At 44.6% G+C, this 20506-nt stretch overlaps 1 protein-coding gene across 3 annotated transcripts in view; it reads left to right on the top strand.

Annotated features, from left to right (window-relative positions):
* ube4a (ubiquitination factor E4A) overlaps nucleotides 1-20506 on the top strand; it is an 82810-nt gene that overhangs the window by 32310 nt on the left and 29994 nt on the right. For all 3 annotated transcript variants that reach the window (XM_084330621.1, XM_084330622.1, XM_084330623.1), the window contains 3 exons: nucleotides 1188-1495; nucleotides 1631-1763; nucleotides 3707-3897. In XM_084330621.1, coding sequence (XP_084186747.1) covers nucleotides 1188-1495; nucleotides 1631-1763; nucleotides 3707-3897 — 632 coding nt within the window. The remainder of the gene's footprint in view (nucleotides 1-1187; nucleotides 1496-1630; nucleotides 1764-3706; nucleotides 3898-20506) is intronic.

Raw genomic sequence — 20506 nt, 5'->3', positions numbered from 1 at the left:
GACACGTCTTCTTTAAGGCCCGACAACACACGTTAATGTCCCCATGGGCCGGACACGTCTTCTTTAAGGCCCGACAACACGCGTTAATGTCCCCATGGGCCGGACACGTCTTCTTTAAGGCCCGACAACACACGTTAATGTCCCCATGGGGCCGGACACGTCTTCTTTAAGGCCCGACAACACGTGTTAATGTCCCCATGGGCCGGACACGTCTTCTTTAAGGCCCGACAACACGCGTTAATGTCCCCATGGGCCGGACACGTCTTCTTTAAGGCCCGACAACACGTGTTAATGTCCCCATGGGCCGGACACGTCTTCTTTAAGGCCCGACAACACGCGTTAATGTCCCCATGGGCCGGACATGTCTCCTGTAAGGCCCGACAACACGCGTTAATGTCCCCATGGGCCGGACACGTCTTCTTTAAGGCCCGACAACACGTGTTAATGTCCCCATGGGCCGGACACGTCTTCTTTAAGGCCCGACAACACACGTTAATGTCCCCATGGGCCGGACACGTCTTCTTTAAGGCCCGACAACACACGTTAATGTCCCCATGGGCCGGACACGTCTTCTTTAAGGCCCGACAACACACGTTAATGTCCACATGGGGCCGGACACGTCTTCTTTAAGGCCCGACAACACACGTTAATGTCCCCATGGGCCGGACACGTCTTCTTTAAGGCCCGACAACACACGTTAATGTCCACATGGGGCCGGACACGTCTTCTTTAAGGCCCGACAACACACGTTAATGTCCCCATGGGCCGGACACGTCTTCTTTAAGGCCCAACAACACGCGTTAATGTCCCCATGGGGCCGGACACGTCTTCTTTAAACAAGTCAAGAAGAAACATCACAATAAATCAAGAACAACCCAAAAACACCATAAAGTCCAAAATATTTTTAAATAAATGCAACACTCCCAGACACCCCAGGAAAAACTCACTAAAACCTAGCAATAGGAAAAAAATGCACCACAGGCAGTGTGGAGGAGAGAAACCTTAGAAGGGCCGTTCAAGGGGGGATCTCCCTTCTTAGATGTCGGCGATGGTAGTGTTGCAGTAAAACAGGCGAGGCAGTTGGTACCTTGCTCTCAACATTTGGCTCACGTCCTTCCTCTTTTGCGTCTTTTTGCGCGCGCCCGTGTCCGTCCCCCCCCCCCCCCCCCCCCCCCCCCTCCCCCCAGACTCCACGAGCAGATGGTGAAGATGAACCAGTCGCTGCACCGGCTGCAGGGCACGTGGCGGGAGGCCCAGCTGGCGGGCGGCCCCGTGTCCGAGCAGCTCCGGGACCAGTTCGAGCGCCTGATGACCGTCTACCTGTCCACCAAGGCGGCGGCCACGCAGCCCTCCACGCTGCAGTGCTGCCTCAACCTGCAGGCCTCCTGCGCCGCCCTGCTGGTGCAGCTGAGCCTGGGCAACCACGGGCCCGAGCACACGGCCCTCCGCTTCCCCCTGCCCTCCCTGGAGCACAGCGTGCTCTGCTACGTACCGGGTGGGTTTTTTTAAGTAGTCTGCTTTCCATTCCTTCATTCCTTCGTTAATAATAATAATTCATTTGTTTGTGTTGGGATATTTTCAGCAGTCTCTCTCTCATGGCAAGAATATGCCTTTCTTTGTGTCCCGTCAGAGTTTTTCGCGGAGAACCTTGGAGATTTCTTCATCTTCCTGCGTCGCTTCGCCGACGAGGTCCTGGAGTCGTCTGCGGAGAGTCTGGAGCAGGTGCTGAACTTCATCACCGTCTTCATGGGCAACGTGGAGCGGTAAGAGGCCATGAACGTCAAGCAGTTGTCCTTTTTCCATTTAGAATTTCTCTTGTATGCAAGTATTGCAGCTGAGGCTGTTTGAGGACGTTCGAACCTTCGTTTTTAATAATAATTGTTTTTTTTTATAAAATAAATTATAAATATCAAACTCAACTCAATCAAACTAAATCCTCAATTTGAATAAAGTGATTAATCTGATTAAATGAGTATTTTTTTTTTTATGAAATCAACTTTCTTTAATGAATATAACTCATCAGTTTTTTTTAGGGATGCTCGATATTGGCTTTTTTACCGATACCGATATTCCGATATTGTCCAACTCTTAATTTCCGATACCGATATCAACCGATACCGATATATGCAGGGTTCCCCCCCCCCCCAAAAAACGGAATAATTTCAGGTAACTAATCATTTCACTGGATATATATATAACAAATATTGTTATTGTTTTTCTTTTTTTTTAAACCGATACCGATATTTTCCGATATCACATTTACTGCCGATATCGGCCGATAATATCGGTCGGCCGATAATATCGGACATCCCTAGTTTTTTTTAATACTATAATATTAGTGTAGCCTAATCTTTATCTGCAACTGTGAAGAAAAACCCCATTGGTTTAAACAGAATGAATAAACACATAAAGAAATATATAAACATTATTATAAATTTTTCTTTTTTATTAAACATTTTAAATTCTAATGTTGATTTAGAATTCGAATGCCAACGTAACGAACGAAGGTTCGAACGTTTGGGCTCAGTCCTAATTGCAGCTCAAAGTGCTTCACAGCAGTAAAAAAAATAAAAAAATAAATAAAATAAAAAGACAGGCATACAATGAGCACAACATTTACAAGAAAGTTCAGACATAAAAAGAGTCCAAGGAGGATATATTTTGCAGATGTGTTTGTCAATAACCTCGGTGTGGGGGGGGGGGGTGGGAATGAGGGAGGGGAAGGGGAAATGAGAGGGAAAAAAAGAAAAGAGATGGAAAATTTATGATACCGATAACTGTAAATGTTCAAAAAAAAATCCTGAAATAAAGAAATTTAATAAAAAAATTAAAATAGTCCAAGGTAAGGCATAGAACATGAAATCGCATAGTTTTTCACATTAGGATCTAACATCTCTAACGCCTCTTCGATGTAACGCTGGAAGAGACCACTTCCACCAGGAGAGACATGTTCTCTGGGGCTGAAGCTCTCGACAGCCGAGCCCAATAATGAACCCTCTTTCAGAGTCACTCAGATCTCTTCCTCTCACCACGTTGATCCAGGATAGAGGTCAACTGGGCCTTTTCATACATGATGGAGAGGATGGTGGGATGATGGGATGAGAGAGAGAGGGGATGAGAGAGAGGGAGAGGATGATGGGATGATGGGATGAGAGAGGGAGAGGATGATGGGATGAGAGGATGAGAGAGGGAGAGGATGATGGGATGAGAGAGGGAGAGGATGAGAGGATGGTAGGATGGTAGGATGAGTGGATGGTAGGATGAGTGGATGGTAGGATGAGAGGATGGTAGGATGAGGGGATGAGAGAGGATGAGTGGATGGTAGGATGAGTGGATGGTAGGATGAGAGGATGGTAGGATGATGGGATGGTAGGATGAGAGGATGGTAGGATGATGGGATGGTAGGATGAGTGGATGGTAGGATGAGGGGATGAGAGGATGGTAGGATGAGGGGATGAGAGGATGGTAGGATGAGGGGATGGTAGGATGAGAGGATGGTGGGATGAGAGGATGAGGGGATGAGAGGATGGTAGGATGAGGGGATGAGAGGATGGTAGGATGAGGGGATGAGAGGATGGTAGGATGATGGGATGAGAGAGGATGAGGGGATGTTAATTGTATCATCAGTAACACCTGTACGGAATCATCTGCATCCGTAATATTTCTCCACTCGCCCCTCTCCCCCTCTCCCCCGTCACCATCACAGGATGAAGAACCCCCACCTGCGGGCCAAGTTGGCGGAGGTGCTGGAGGCGGTGATGCCCCACATGGAGCCTGCAGCGTCCGGCGCCGCCCAGCCGCTCATGTTCCAGAGAGAGAGAGCATTCCGCTCCTACCGCCACGCCGCCCACCTGGCCGAGGCGCTCATCACCGTGTTCGTGGACATCGAGTTCACTGGTGAGGGGGGGGGTGTGTGTGTGCGCGTGCGCGTGTGCGTGCATGCATGCGGCAACTTACGTTCATAAAATACGCGGAGAACCTGACACTCGTGTAACGCTTTTAAGATTTGCATACAAAGGGTATCTGATCTTCTCAAGTAGTAAACAATGTCATCGTCTCTTCAGCCCACTGAGAGAGAGAGAGGGGGGGGGGGGGGGGGGGTGATGCTGGGTTCCTTTTAGAAAGGATGAGACGGCGGATGTGAGCGCGGCTAATTAAGTCGCCTCCACCTGGCCGGGGGGGGGGGGCGGCTCCCGCCTACCTCCGGTCAATGGTCTCTAACTACACACCCTCAAGACCCCTACGCTCTGCATCTTCTAACTACACACCCTCAAGACCCCTACGCTCTGCATCTTCTAACTACACACCCTCAAGACCCCTAGGCTCTGCATCTTCTAACTACACACCCTCAAGACCTCTACTCTCTGCATCTTCTAACTACACATCCTCAAGACCCCTACGCTCTGCATCTTCTAACTACACACCCTCAAGACCCCTACGCTCTGCATCTTCTAACTACACACCCTCAAGACCCCTACGCTCTGCATCTTCTAACTACACACCCTCAAGACCCCTAGGCTCTGCATCTTCTAACTACACACCCTCAAGACCTCTACTCTCTGCATCTTCTAACTACACACCCTCAAGACCCCTCCGGTCTGCATCTTCTAACTACACACCCTCAAGACCCCTACGCTCTGCATCTTCTAACTACACACCCTCAAGACCCCTACGCTCTGCATCTTCTAACTACACACCCTCAAGACCCCTACGCTCTGCATCTTCTAACTACACACCCTCAAGACCCCTACGCTCTGCATCTTCTAACTACACACCCTCAAGACCCCTACGCTCTGCATCTTCTAACTACACATCCTCAAGACCCCTACGCCCTACATCTTCTAACTACACACCCTCAAGACCCCTACGCTCTGCATCTTCTAACTACACACCATCAAGACCCCTACGCTCTGCATCTTCTAACTACACACCCTCAAGACCCCTACGCTCTGCATCTTCTAACTACACACCCTCAAGACCCCTACGCTCTGCATCTTCTAACTACACACCCTCAAGACCCCTACTCTCTGCATCTTCTAACTACACACCCTCAAGACCCCTACGCTCTGCATCTTCTAACTACACACCCTCAACACCCCTACACTCTGCATCTTCTAACTACACCCTCAAGACCCCTACGCTCTGCATCTTCAAACTACACACCCTCAAGACCCCTACGCTCTGCATCTTCTAACTACACACCCTCAAGACCTCTACGCTCTACATCTTCTAACTACACACCCTCAAGACCCCTCCGCTCTGCATCTTCAAACTACACACCCTCAAGACCCCTACGCCCTACATCTTCTAACTACACACCCTCAAGACCCCTCCGCTCTGCATCTTCTAACTACACACCCTCAAGGCCCCTACGCTCTGCATCTTCTAACTACACACCCTCAAGACCCCTCCGCTCTACATCTTCTAACTACACACCCTCAAGACCCCTACTCTCTGCATCTTCTAACTACACACCCTCAAGACCCCTACGCTCTGCATCTTCTAACTACACACCCTCAAGACCCCTACGCTCTGCATCTTCTAACTACACACCCTCAAGACCCCTACGCTCTGCATCTTCTAACTACACACCCTCAAGACCCCTACGCCCTACATCTTCTAACTACACACCCTCAAGACCCCTACGCTCTGCATCTTCTAACTACACACCCTCAAGACCCCTACGCTCTGCATCTTCTAACTACACACCCTCAAGACCCCTACACTCTGCATCTTCTAACTACACACCCTCAAGACCCCTACGCTCTGCATCTTCTAACTACACACCCTCAAGACCCCTACTCTCTGCATCTTCTAACTACACACCCTCAAGACCCCTACACTCTGCATCTTCTAACTACACACCCTCAAGACCCCTACACTCTGCATCTTCTAACTACACACCCTCAAGACCCCTGCACTCTGCATCTTCTAACTACACACCCTCAAGACCCCTAGGCTCTGCATCTTCTAACTACACACCCTCAAGACCTCTACTCTCTGCATCTTCTAACTACACACCCTCAAGACCCCTATGCTCTGCATCTTCTAACTACACACCCTCAAGACCCCTACGCTCTGCATCTTCTAACTACACACCCTCAAGACCTCTACGCTCTGCATCTTCTAACTACACACCCTCAAGACCCTTACGCTCTGCATCTTCTAACTACACACCCTCAAGACCTCTACGCTCTGCATCTTCTAACTACACACCCTCAAGACCCCTCCGCTCTACATCTTCTAACTAGACACCCTCAAGACCCTACACTCTGCATCTTCTAACTACACACCCTCAAGACCCCTCCGCTCTACATCTTCTAACTAGACACCCTCAAGACCCTACACTCTGCATCTTCTAACTACACACCCTCAAGACCCCTCCGCTCTACATCTTCTAACTAGACACCCTCAAGACCCTACACTCTGCATCTTCTAACTACACACCCTCAAGACCCCTACACTCTGCATCTTCTAACTACACACCCTCAAGACCACTCCGCTCTGCATCTTCTAACTACACACCCTCAAGACCCCTACGCTCTGCATCTTCTAACTACACACCCTCAAGACCTCTACGCTCTGCATCTTCTAACTACACACCCTCAAGACCCCTCCGCTCTGCATCTTCTAACTACACACCCTCAAGACCTCTACTCTCTGCATCTTCTAACTACACACCCTCAAGACCCCTACACTCTGCATCTTCTAACTACACACCCTCAAGACCCCTACGCTCTGCATCTTCTAACTACATACCCTCAAGACCCCTACACTCTGCATCTTCTAACTACACACCCTCAAGACCCCTACACTCTGCATCTTCTAACTACACACCCTCAAGACCCCTACGCTCTGCATCTTCTAACTACACACCCTCAAGACCCCTCCGCTCTGCATCTTCTAACTACACACCCTCAAGACCCCTACGCTCTGCATCTTCTAACTACACACCCTCAAGACCCCTATGCTCTGCATCTTCTAACTACAAACCCTCAAGACCCCTCCACTCTGCATCTTCTAACTACACACCCTCAAGACCCCTATGCTCTGCATCTTCTAACTACAAACCCTCAAGACCCCTCCACTCTGCATCTTCTAACTACAAACCCTCAAGACCCCTCCACTCTGCATCTTCTAACTACACACCCTCAAGGCCCCTCCGCTCTGCATCTTCTAACTACACACCCTCAAGACCCCTACGCTCTGCATCTTCTAACTACACACCCTCAAGACCCCTACGCTCTGCATCTTCTAACTACACACCCTCAAGACCCCTACGCTCTGCATCTTCTAACTACACACCCTCAAGACCCCTATGCTCTGCATCTTCTAACTACACACCCTCAAGACCCCTACGCTCTGCATCTTCTAATTACACACCCTCAAGACCCCTACGCTCTGCATCTTCTAACTACACACCCTCAAGACCCCTACGCTCTGCATCTTCTAACTACACACCCTCAAGACCTCTACGCTCTGCATCTTCTAACTACACACCCTCAAGACCCCTACGCTCTGCATCTTCTAACTACACACCCTCAAGACCCCTACGCTCTGCATCTTCTAACTACACACCGTCAAGACCCCTACGCTCTGCATCTTCTAACTACACACCCTCAAGACCCCTAGGCTCTGCATCTTCTAACTACACACCCTCAAGACCCCTCCGCTCTACATCTTCTGGCCGCCTCAGACCCACTCCTCCTATCCGAGCTCCAGGAGGGTCATCAAAGAGAAGACGCCTATTCTCGGTCCTCGCTCCACAATGATGGAACGAACTTCCCACCAGTCAGGACACCCGAAACCCGACCAATCTTTCGCCGTCGACTAAAAACTCACTTGTAAGTCGCTTTGGATAAAAGCGCTCAGCTAAATGACTAAATGTAAATGAGAAGGTCTCAAGAAACGGGTCCCTAAAGTCTTATAATGCCACGACCAAAGCATGTGCCCACGGTTTGCTCTGGCTGCTTCTCAAGCACTTAGGGTCCATATTTGGATGCATCTTGGCCAGCCTTCATCATCTGAGTGCAGGGTTCGCACAAGGTCCTTGAAGTGCTTAAAGTGCTTGATAATCATTTATTTTTTTAAGTCAAGGCCTGGAATTCCTTGAAAACAACAATTTTTTTTAACAAGGTGCTTAAAAAGTCCTTGAAATTCAAATCAACCATTCGCATTTAACGGTTTGTTCATCCATGATCAAATTGTTCTGAATCAAGAAATAGATTTTTTTTAAGTGTAATTGATTGTCGGAAATTGGTTTTCAGCCATAAATATTGGATCAGATATTTTTTTCTATAAGAAATACGGCATTTAAAAGTGAATTGTATCCTTTTAAATGCCCTTTTAAAATGAAAAATAGTGCTTAGGAAAGTACTTGAAAGTCCTGGGAACCCTGTGAGTGGTGTAGGCGGTGCAAAGCCTTGGACCGAATGAGCCTGTGTGTAATACAAAATCCATGACGTGTGAAGAATAAGCACAATGCTTACAAACCCATGGAGCCGTCTTATCACCTATCCTTTCACCCAGGGTTAGAAATTTTAAAAAAAATTCAAGGGCTTTTTTTGACCCCCTTAATTGATTTTCGGGGGCTTTTTTTTGTATTTCGGGGGCACAACATTTTTATAATGAAAATTAACATAAAGATTATAAAACATTGTTGACACTTTTTTTTACAGTCTTCGTCCCTATGTTTGATAACGTAATGTTAATGTCTCCATATATAGGGCTCTACGCTAACCTTTTTCCCAAGGAGCACATGTGCTCCTAAATAAAATGTTAATAAATAAAATCTAAATACAAATTTAGGAGCACACAGAAATTTAGGAGCACAGTGACAATTGTTCAAGTAACACACACACACACACACACACACACACACACACACACACACGATGTGTGACATCATGGCTTGGTTTCATGTTTTGAGGTACCTTCAATTATCTGTAAATAATACATACATACTCTATCTAAATAGATTAAATATTATTGTCCCTGAGGGCAAGTTGTGTTGTTGTCTTGATATATCTACAAATAGCAGACGAATAGCCGGTTGCCTCTGGATCAATGAATGTCTAATATTGAATAATATTATTAGCTATTTTTTATTTATTTTTTATCCACTTTTTCTCCCATTTTCTATATTTTCTCCCATCCCAATTTCGTATCATCCAATTCAACCCTCCCCTGTCACGGACGCTGTTTCTTGCCTCCCACAAGCCGGCTGCAATGTGGACTAAGTCATACATAGCACAAGTCCCCTCCGGTACTTGAGGTAACAGCAGTCGCATCTTTTCACCTGCGCAGCTCGATCTCTCAGTGGCGAGGAGTAACGCGTGGGAGGCTCACGCTGCCCCCGACACTTCCTGATTCTACTGCGCAGGCACACCAACCGACCTGTAGGAGTCGCTGTCCACAACGCCCGATCCCCACCCATCAGTTTCCCACCCCCTAATACGGCCAATGTGTATTAGTACGGACGACCAGCTAAACTGAAAGCTAATGTGGAGCGCTGGGCTCGAACTGACGAGCCCAGCGTCTCCAGCATTTCGTGGCGAGCGCCTTGCCCACTACGCCACGTAGCCGCCCACTAGCTATTTTATTTTTAACATCCCTAATTACAACAGTCAAGAGGCTTGTTTCAAATTGATACATGAAAAACCCCACACACGCAACGTTTGTGAGTATAAGCTCTGGCCAGATCGATCAATGAAATACGTTGCGCGCTCAGCGCTGTGGAATGAAGGAAATGCGCATCGGGATCGGATTTGGATGTTATTCTTTGGAGTTGTGTTACAAATGGAACGGTCTTTCCCCGCCGAACACAAGTTACTTAATGTTACACAGGTCGCGCTATGCAGATGCTTAGCTTGCTAACGTTAAGATAGCAGTGTAAATTATGTTACACTATGCATGCTTGATGAAAGCAGAGCTCTGTCTGTCTGCGTTCGCAGCACCGCTCAAGTACCTGTAACACGCAGCGGGCCCGCCTCCCTCCCTCCTTGCATTCCACCCAAAAACTGAATTTCAGTCCAGTTTCTGAACTATTAACAGCGGAGCTGTTTTGTAATCTTCACTCGTCTCGCACACTGCAAGTAAATTATTTTTCCGGTTCGCACACACACATATTATTAGGGGCAAATACGAGGGAAATGCTCGCACTGTAGAGCATATATATAATTATATATATAATTAGTAAACTGTCGGGGGCTTTTCTTGCCCCCCTTAACTGATTTTCGAGGGCATTTGGTCAATTTTCGAGGGCATTTTTCCCCAAGCCCCTGTTAATTTCTAACCCTGCTTTCACCTATATCCTGCTCTCACGCCGACTGTGTGTCTTCCCAAGATAGGCGGTTGATATTTTGGATGATATGCTATATATAATCTAGGAATCGTGCCCTTCTGGTCCAAACATTCCTCCTTCTGAGTGAAGGGAGGCGTGGGAACGAGGGGGAAGTGTCCTTTAACAAGATGTCTGAGGGAACGGGTCTTAGGAATGTGGTGGGTATCTTTAACCCATTCACTACCACAGTACAGAAGGTTAACTCTTTCACTACCACACTACAGAAGGTTAACCCTTTCACTACCACACTACAGAAGGTTAACCCTTTCACTACCACACTACAGAAGGTTAACCCTTTCACTACCACACTACAGAAGGTTAACCCATTCACTACCACACTGCAGAAGGTTAACCCTTTCACTACCACACTACAAAAGGTTAACCCATTCACTACCACACTACAGAAGGTTAACCCTTTCACTACCACACTACAGAAGGTTAACCTTTCACTACCACACTACTAGGGGTGGAACGGTTCACAAAATGGACGGTTCGGTTCGTATCACGGTTTTGAGGTCACGGTTTTCGGTTCGGTTCGATATACGTTGTTTTTTTATATAAAAAAAAATGTAACACTCAAAAATCTAAACATGCTTCTCATTTATTAAAAAAAATTAAAATAAAAGGTTTACAGTGTTTACAGCCTTAAATAATGTTTGGCACACAAAGACCGAACTGACTGAAAAATATAGGCTACATTTGTCAAAGTATTAACTTAGTGCAAACAAACAATATGCTCAGCCAGCACTAGACTTTCCTTTCTTTAACACTTTGGGTGCCGGCCAAAAATCCGGAAAATGACTGTGGGTTGCCAGGATTCCTGGACGATTCTAGCATATCTCATGATCTTAGCGGAGCTATTTCTATATTTTATATTATAACTATGGGGAAATGGTTGGGCTCATTTGAAGACGACAAGTTGATGTACACAATGCAAAAAACCGTTTGTTTCTGCATGTCTTCGTTCGTTCACAATTACAAGTTAAAAAACGTCAACAAAAGATAAAAGTGGAGGTAAATTATTTAGAACAGAAGTTACAGGCACTTTTATGAAAGGTGTGCCGGCGGGGTGATAATAGGTACTGAACGTGTTATAAAGCAATTTAGACTGGGATGGATGGATGGATGGTTTGATTGATTGATTGTTTGACAGATTGTTTTATTGGTTTGATTGATAGAATGTTTTATTGTTTTGTTGATAGTTTGATTCATAGATTGATTTGTTTGATTGATTGATTACTTTGTTGGTCATTTGATTGATAGAATGTTTGATTGTTTTGTTGATAGTTTGATTCATAGATTGATTTGTTTGATTGATTGATTACTTTGTTGGTCATTTGATTGATAGAATGTTTGATTGTTTTGTTGATAGTTTGATTCATAGATTGATTTGTTTGATTGATTGATTACTTTGTTGGTCATTTGATTGATAGAATGTTTGATTGTTTTGTTGATAGTTTGCTTGATAGAATGTTTGATTGTTTTGTTGATAGTTTGATTCATAGATTGATTTGTTTGATTGATTGATTACTTTGTTGGTAATTTGCTTGATAGAATGTTTGATTGTTTTGTTGATAGTTTGATTCATAGATTGATTGGTTTGATTGATTGATTACTTTGTTGGTCATTTGATTGATAGAATGTTTGATTGTTTTGTTGATAGTTTGATTCATAGATTGATTTGTTTGATTGATTGATTACTTTGTTGGTCATTTGATTGATAGAATGTTTGATTGTTTTGTTGATAGTTTGCTTGATAGAATGTTTGATTGTTTTGTTGATAGTTTGATTCATAGATTGATTGGTTTGATTGATTGATTACTTTGTTGGTCATTTGCTTGATAGAATGTTTGATTGTTTTGTTGATAGTTTGATTCATAGATTGATTGGTTTGATTGATTGATTACTTTGTTGGTCATTTGATTGATAGAATGTTTGATTGTTTTGTTGATAGTTTGATTCATAGATTGATTTGTTTGATTGATTACTTTGTTGGTCATTTGATTGATAGAATGTTTGATTGTTTTGTTGATAGTTTGATTCATAGATTGATTTGTTTGATTGATTACTTTGTTGGTCATTTGCTTGATAGAATGTTTGATTGTTTTGTTGATAGTTTGATTCATAGATTGATTTGTTTGATTGATTGATTACTTTGTTGGTCATTTGATTGATATGCCTGGCGCTAATGAACAAGTAAGTTTTATAACTACTGGTGTAGGTCCAGACAACATTATTATAAAATACAGAATACTTTACAATGCAAAAAACTTGAAACTTTGATGCCATGAACATTTTTATTGTAAAATATGTTCAATAAACTGGGTGACAAGTCATCAGTACCAACCATTGTTGCTGTGCATTATATGCTGGTAACATTCACAGTATAGGATTATGGTAATTTACCAAGACAATACCTTATAAAAAGTGAACACTGGAGGATAATCAACCATTGTTTCAGTGCATTTAGGAGTTTGTTGGTAACATTCACAGTATAGGATTATGGTAATTTACCAATACAATACCTTATAAAAAGTGAACACTGGAGGATAATCAACCATTGTTTCAGTGCATTTAGGAGTTTGTTGGTAACATTCACAGTATAGGATTATGGTAATTTACCAAGACAATACCTTATAAAAAGTGAACACTGTGATGATAACCAACCATTGTTTCAGTGCATTTAGGAGTTTGTTGGTAACATTCACAGTATAGGATTATGGTAATTTACCAAGACAATACCTTATAAAAAGGGAACACTGGAGGATAATCAACCATTGTTTCAGTGCATTTAGGAGTTTGTTGGTAACATTCACAGTATAGGATTATGGTAATTTACCAAGACAATACCTTATAAAAAGTGAACACTGGAGGATAATCAACCATTGTTTCAGTGCATTTAGGAGTTTGTTGGTAACATTCACAGTATAGGATTATGGTAATTTACCAATACAATACCTTATAAAAAGTGAACACTGGAGGATAATCAACCATTGTTTCAGTGCATTTAGGAGTTTGTTGGTAACATTCACAGTATAGGATTATGGTAATTTACCAAGACAATACCTTATAAAAAGTGAACACTGGCTGATGATAACCAACCATTGTGTCAGTGCATTTAGGAGTTTGTTGGTAACATTCACAGTATAGGATTATGGTAATTTACAAAGACAATACCTTATAAAAAGTGAACACTGGAGGATAACCAACCATTGTTTCAGTGCATTTAGGAGTTTGTTGGTAACATTCACAGTATAGGATTATGGTAATTTACCAAGACAATACCTTATAAAAAGTGAACACTGGAGGATAATCAACCATTGTTTCAGTGCATTTAGGAGTTTGTTGGTAACATTCACAGTATAGGATTATGGTAATTTACCAAGACAATACCTTATAAAAAGTGAACACTGGAGGATAATCAACCATTGTTTCAGTGCATTTAGGAGTTTGTTGGTAACATTCACAGTATAGGATTATGGTAATTTACCAAGACAATACCTTATAAAAAGTGAACACTGTGATGATAACCAACCATTGTTTCAGTGCATTTAGGAGTTTGTTGGTAACATTCACAGTATAGGATTATGGTAATTTACCAAGACAATACCTTATAAAAAGTGAACACTGTGATGATAACCAACCATTGTTTCAGTGCATTTAGGAGTTTGTTGGTAACATTCACAGTATAGGATTATGGTAATTTACCAAGACAATACCTTATAAAAAGTGAACACTGTGATGATAACCAACCATTGTTTCAGTGCATTTAGGAGTTTGTTGGTAACATTCACAGTATAGGATTATGGTAATTTACCAAGACAATACCTTATAAAAAGTGAACACTGGCTGATGATAACCAACCATTGTGTCAGTGCATTTAGGAGTTTGTTGGTAACATTCACAGTATAGGATTATGGTAATTTACAAAGACAATACCTTATAAAAAGTGAACACTGGAGGATAACCAACCATTGTTTCAGTGCATTTAGAAGTTTGCTGGTAACATTCACGTCACATGAACTACAGGGCATATCTTACTTGGTCTCTCGCATCGATGACTGCATTGTCCATTGATAAATGGATGAAGCGCCAGATGATCTGTGGACCAAAAAATATCCAATACATGCTTCCAAAGTATATAAATAATAGGCCAATGGACTGCATTAGAAAAGTGTGGTATGTTACCTACAGTATATACTTTTTTAAACTGGGTGACTGTCAGCAACCATTGGTTCTGTGCAAACGGTAAAAATGAGGGGGGAAAAAGATAAATAAAAAAAAACTATATACACACACAATGCAAATTATGAATGGAGTCGATACAGCTAGATCGCTAACATAACGTCTCATCTGCAAGTGGTCCAAACATGCCTATGCAATATCGACAACCGTGGCCCAAATACATGTGTTCAACGCATTTGTCTTGTACAGAAAACAGTGCAACTACCCATACACTATACTATACTATACTATACTACAATATACTATACTATACTATACTACACTATACTATACTACACTCAGCTAGCTATACTATGTACCGGTACACATGGTTCTGTCTGTATCACACAATGATGGATTATTTAGAAGTAATCTGTACTTCTGTGTGCCGGATTATTTAGAAGTAGTCTGTACTTCTGTATGACAACTAATAAAGAAACTATTTAGAGAAATCCCTCTTTGTGTGGTACAGAGCGAAGCATTTGTCACGATGCAGGGGGACTTTGCACGATGTGCAAAAATATCTGGTCTCACTCCTGATGCCACGCCTACTGCAGACACGACATTTCCTACACGGTAGCTTTCTCTTCGGGGTGGCTTTGTATGCAACCATTACATGCTTCACAAAGCCACCCACTAATCTGCTCTGCGGGTCCCCCAGTGGGGCCCTAGGGTCGACACGCCCCACCTGCTCAGCCCCTGCCTCCTCCTCATCCCCACCCCCTGCCTCCTCCCCTGCCTCCTCCCCTGCCTCCGCCTCCGCCTCCATCTCCGCTGTCACCCCAGGAATCTTCTTCTCCTTACCGTCTGTGTAGGTCCGCGCCACAGCCCTGGTGAACCGGAAGAGGTTGGAGTAATGCCCTTGTGGGTGCTTTTTTTTGTACAAGACAAACGCGTTGAAGATACATATTTGGATCAGATACATCACAAACTTTTTGGTCCACTTTCCAGTCTTACGTGTAACCGGATAGTACGATATATTTTGATCCAGCTGATCGACGCCGTTCATGAATTTATTGTACTCCAGGATTGATGTTGGCTTGAGCATCTCCACCCTCAGCGCTTTGCCCTTCTTCTGCTTCTTCCACACCATCGCCTTTTCCATAGTGTCCTCGTGGAAGCTGCTGATGGTCTTCACGATTCTCTTATCGCGCCATGCCACGATCAGGACCTCCTTGTTGTTGACCGCAATGCGCTCCCCCACACCGATGTCACGTTTGGTAATGTTCTTGATGATGGCTGGCTCGCCCCGGTGCTTCCTGAGGGTACCACAGACGTCGGTCCTCAACTGTCGGAGCCTGGCTGACATACGTACCGAGTTGTAGAAGTTGTCCATGTAGAGCGTATAGCCGGCCCCAGACAGACGTCCAAGCAGACCGACGACCGTGTCCCCCAGGAGCGAGCCTTCCCGACAATATGGCTTAAATGAAAAGCAATATCCTGTGCGTGATTCGCACAGGAAGTAGGACTTGATGCCATAGCGGGTGGGCTTGTTGGGGTTGTAGACCCGGAAGGTCAGGCGGCCTCGCCATGCCATCACCCCCTCGTCAATGGCGAGCTCGCGTTCAGGCTGGTACAGCTCCTTGCACCTCGTGTTTACATGGTCGACTACAGGGCGTACTTTGCACAATTTGTCTCTAACCTCCAGGGAAGTATTGTCCGCAAAGTGGAGGAATCGCCAGATCAATTGGAACCTGTTGCGTGGCATGGTATCAGAGTAGTACGGTGTGTACATCATGTCGTCAGTGGTCCACATCTGGTCCACGCGAGGCTTCCGCAGGACACTGCTAAGGAAATGGAGTCCGAGGAACTTCTTCAGCTCCTTCAATGTGAGGGGCTTCCAAAGCAGTGCCCTGCTACTGGTTAGCGTGGGGTCCAGCCGGGCAATGGACTGCTCAGCGTAGAGGTTGGACTGGGCAACAATAGAGTTCAGAAAAGCATCTGTCAGGAACAGATCCATCCATTTCGCAGGCCGGTAAGATCTGAGTGCCTTGGCGTCCTGGAGCAACCCCGGTTGGGCTGTGAAGGGGATCCTTTGAGGCACCCAGCCCTCACGAGACCAGGCATTCTCCTCTTCCTGACGGATCGCAGCCCTGCTCTTCGCTCCTCCACGACCTGTCAATTATACAAATATACTATAACACCCCTACTGTAGACATTCATATGCCACGTAGTTACAAACTGTGTGAGTGAATGAGTGAGTGTGTGTGGGGTTCAGATGTCAGAGCTGGACGTGGTGTGGGGGTCAGAGGTCAGAGCTGGAAGTGGTGTGCAGAGTGAGGCCAACTTACCGCTCTTAGATGTGCGTTTCCGCCCTGCAACAGGTTCCGGCATGTCCAGACTAGCATCCAGTTCTAGAATCACATGATGTAATACATTACACTAGGGCAACGCATTGTCATTGTATTTACCACCATCACCACCAGACCAGGCCCTGCAGCAGCCAGTCACCACCAGGCCCAGGCCCTGCAGCAGCCAGTCACCACCAGGCCCAGGCCCTGCAGCAGCCAGTCACCACCAGGCCCAGGCTCTAGCAGCAGCCAGTCACCACCAGGCCCAGGCTCTAGCAGCAGCCAGCTACCACCAGGCCCAGGCTCTAGCAGCAGCCAGTCACCACCATGTACAATTACCTGCAGGAGTAGAATGTGATCCTATGTCGTTGCCAGTCTCAGCGTCACTATCTGCAGGGTCTGCGCCAGAATCTGAATTGGATTAAATTCATTCAGTAAGTAAGTCTCACAAAACACAATAGTAATACATTTACACATACATAAATGTAGTTAGTACATACCCAAGCATGTTGGTGTATTGGCCCCGGATTCGGTTTCGGAGTGTTCTGCTGTGTGAACACAAAATAAATCAGCGGCCATCAAAGCATGTACATGTGTGTGTGTTGTAATCAATGGAATTTTACATATGCTACACAACCATGCATTTAAATATAGGCCTCGCCATGTGTCCATGCCATTGTGTATGTGTGTGCTGTAATCAATGGAATTTGCATATAGAGGCCTCACCATGTACTGCGAAGTTCAAAGGTGTTGGAGAGGATGCATGTCTTTTGATCTTGTGTGTGTGTGTGTGTACACACACTGCACACACACACACACACATACACACACACATCAAATGGCATGGGGTGAGGCATCTACACACACACACACACACACATCCATGTAACTAAATGTAGTGGCCTGTACATGCCTACTATATCCTATATCATTCAACTATCGATTTGAACATGCACAAAACAATATTCACATTGCAACATACCAATTACCACGTCGACCACCACCACCACGTCGTATCATGCCCAGCATGCAACTATTATCACTTACATGATAGCTACACACTTCAAAGAGCCACTTCAAAGGGCGTGCACATGCACACACACACACACACACGCACACAAGACAACCTAACTGTAGCACATGGTAGCGTGGCCTGTACTGCATGCCTACTATATCCTATATCATTCAACTATCGATTTGAACATGCACAAAACAATATTCACATTGCAACATACCAATTACCACGTCGACCACCACCACCACGTCGTATCATGCCCAGCATGCAACTATTATCACTTACATGATAGCTACACACTTCAAAGAGCCACTTCAAAGGGCGTGCACATGCACACACACACACACACACACGCACACAAGACAACCTAACTGTAGCACATGGTAGCGTGGCCTGTACTGCATGCCTACTATATCCTATATCATTCAACTATTGATTTGAACATGCACAAAACAATATTCACATTGCAACATACCAATTACCACGTCGACCACCACCACCACGTCGTATCATGCCCAGCATGCAACTATTATCACTTACATGATAGCTACACACTTCAAAGAGCCACTTCAAAGGGCGTGCACATGCACACACACACACACACACGCACACAAGACAACCTAACTGTAGCACATGGTCGCGTGGCCTGTACTCTACATCCCTACTATATCCTATATCATTCAACTATCGATTTGAACATGCACAAAACAATATTCACATTGCATTAGTAAACATGACGTACCGTTGCCCCGTCGACCACCACCGTGTCCGACTCCCACGTCTGAATCGTGCGATGAATCAGACTCATACCTCCGACCCAAGCCGAGATCATCGTCAGATGATTCCGGAGCTAGAATATAATAAATGCATATCAGCGTTAGGTTTGGCAAACTAACGTTACATAGTCACAGAATAAGCGGTAGGTAAATCATCAAATACACGTTTCACACACACACAATCACATGCATATCGCCGGCGTTGGTTTGTCGAACTAACGTTACATAGACAGTCACAGTATGTAAATCATCAAATACACGTTTCACACACACACACAATCACATGCATATCGCCGTTGGTTTGTCGAACTAACGTTACATAGTCACAGTATGTAAATCATCAAATACACGTTTCACACACACACATATATATATATATATATATAAGACCGTGTAATTACCTGGTGGTTCCCAATCGGCGCTCCCATCAGATTCGTGGGCGGTCGAATCGCTGTCCCCTGACTCGCATGAAGAAGCTATGACCACAGCGGCAGCCTTCCTCTTCCTCGAACTGCGTCGGGTAGAGCCGCTCCCGGTCCCGGGGAGAGACGCGTTACTGGGCCCAGCAACGGTCTCACGGCTCTCTCCGATCGGAGCTACCAAAGACGTTGGTGCTGTTGGTGCTGCTGCTGCTTGAACAACCGCGGGTCCAAACGCCAGCTTCGTCTGAACAAAGCGACCCGCCGCCGGATTGTCCCCTCGCTTTCCTACACTACGTCTCTTCATACTGATCTAAATGAAACTACTAACTGATCAAACTACTATTACTACTACTGAAATATACTACCTAGACTACACACTAATCCCTCGAATAGTACTACTACTTAGCACGACTAAGTACTTTCTAAAGCACAGCTGAAACCTTACAATTAGTCTGATACTACCACTATACTGTATAACACTATAAATATAGACTATAGGCTGATCTCAATTCAAATCTCTCTCTCAATCTCTCTCTCTCTCTCTCTATCGCTCTATCTATCTCTCTCTCTCTCTCTCCTCCAAAACCTCGTAGATTCTGGGATCGCGCTAACGTTTTATACCTGTGGTTACATTGGCCAGGTATGCTGGCCAATCAAATGCCAGATTCATTGTGGGGTACAATATTCCCCCTATTGTGATAGTGTTAGAAAATAGGGGGACACTGCCACCTAGTGAAATTTGAGAGGAAATGCAGTTTCCGGTTAAAATTTTCTTCCAAAAGCTCGGCGGTGAAGTTCAGACGGGGAAAATCGAAAAAAGATGTAAACAGATCAAAGACGCTGTACAGCGTCCTCGGCACCTTGAGCATGGCCGGGAAAGACGCTGTAAAGCGTTTCCCGGCACCCAAAGTGTTAATATAAACACAAAAAAAACAATGTCAACAATGTTTAAATTCCCTGATTGTCAGTTCTTAATGGAAAGATTCGTTTTCTGCTTGAAATTAAAGTGCAGTATTTGAAAGGAATATGGCTGGATTTCTTATCAAAGGGAAAAGTGTCACTGTTATTTAAAATAAATAAATAAACAAATTAGAAGGCCATCAATATAAATTGCAGCATACATCAAACTAACACACACACTGTACTGTTTCAAAACAACACTGCTCTGTTCATTCTATTTTTAAAATACGTACATTATCTGTCTACATTTATTTAGACTAACATTATTTAAATATTGTGTGCAACGTGGTGGGTTGGAACTATCTATGGGTTGGCGGGTCCGCAGGGACATTTTAGTGTCACGGACCTTCAGCTCCGGTAACGTTAGGAGTTCATAACATCAACATGCAGTGGAAAAGCGGCAATAGTCCCGGTTGGAGTTAGTAAAACACAGTTGTATGTTAGCCTTCTTGGATGTTGAATAAACGCCTATCATT

The sequence above is a fragment of the Notolepis coatsorum genome (assembly GCF_963971535.1).
Source record: "Notolepis coatsorum genome assembly, chromosome: 1".
Classification (NCBI taxonomy): Eukaryota; Metazoa; Chordata; class Actinopteri; order Aulopiformes; family Paralepididae; genus Notolepis; species Notolepis coatsorum.
The sequence above is the reverse complement of the archived record's forward strand: the minus strand, read 5'-3'. Positions and strand labels throughout refer to the sequence as shown.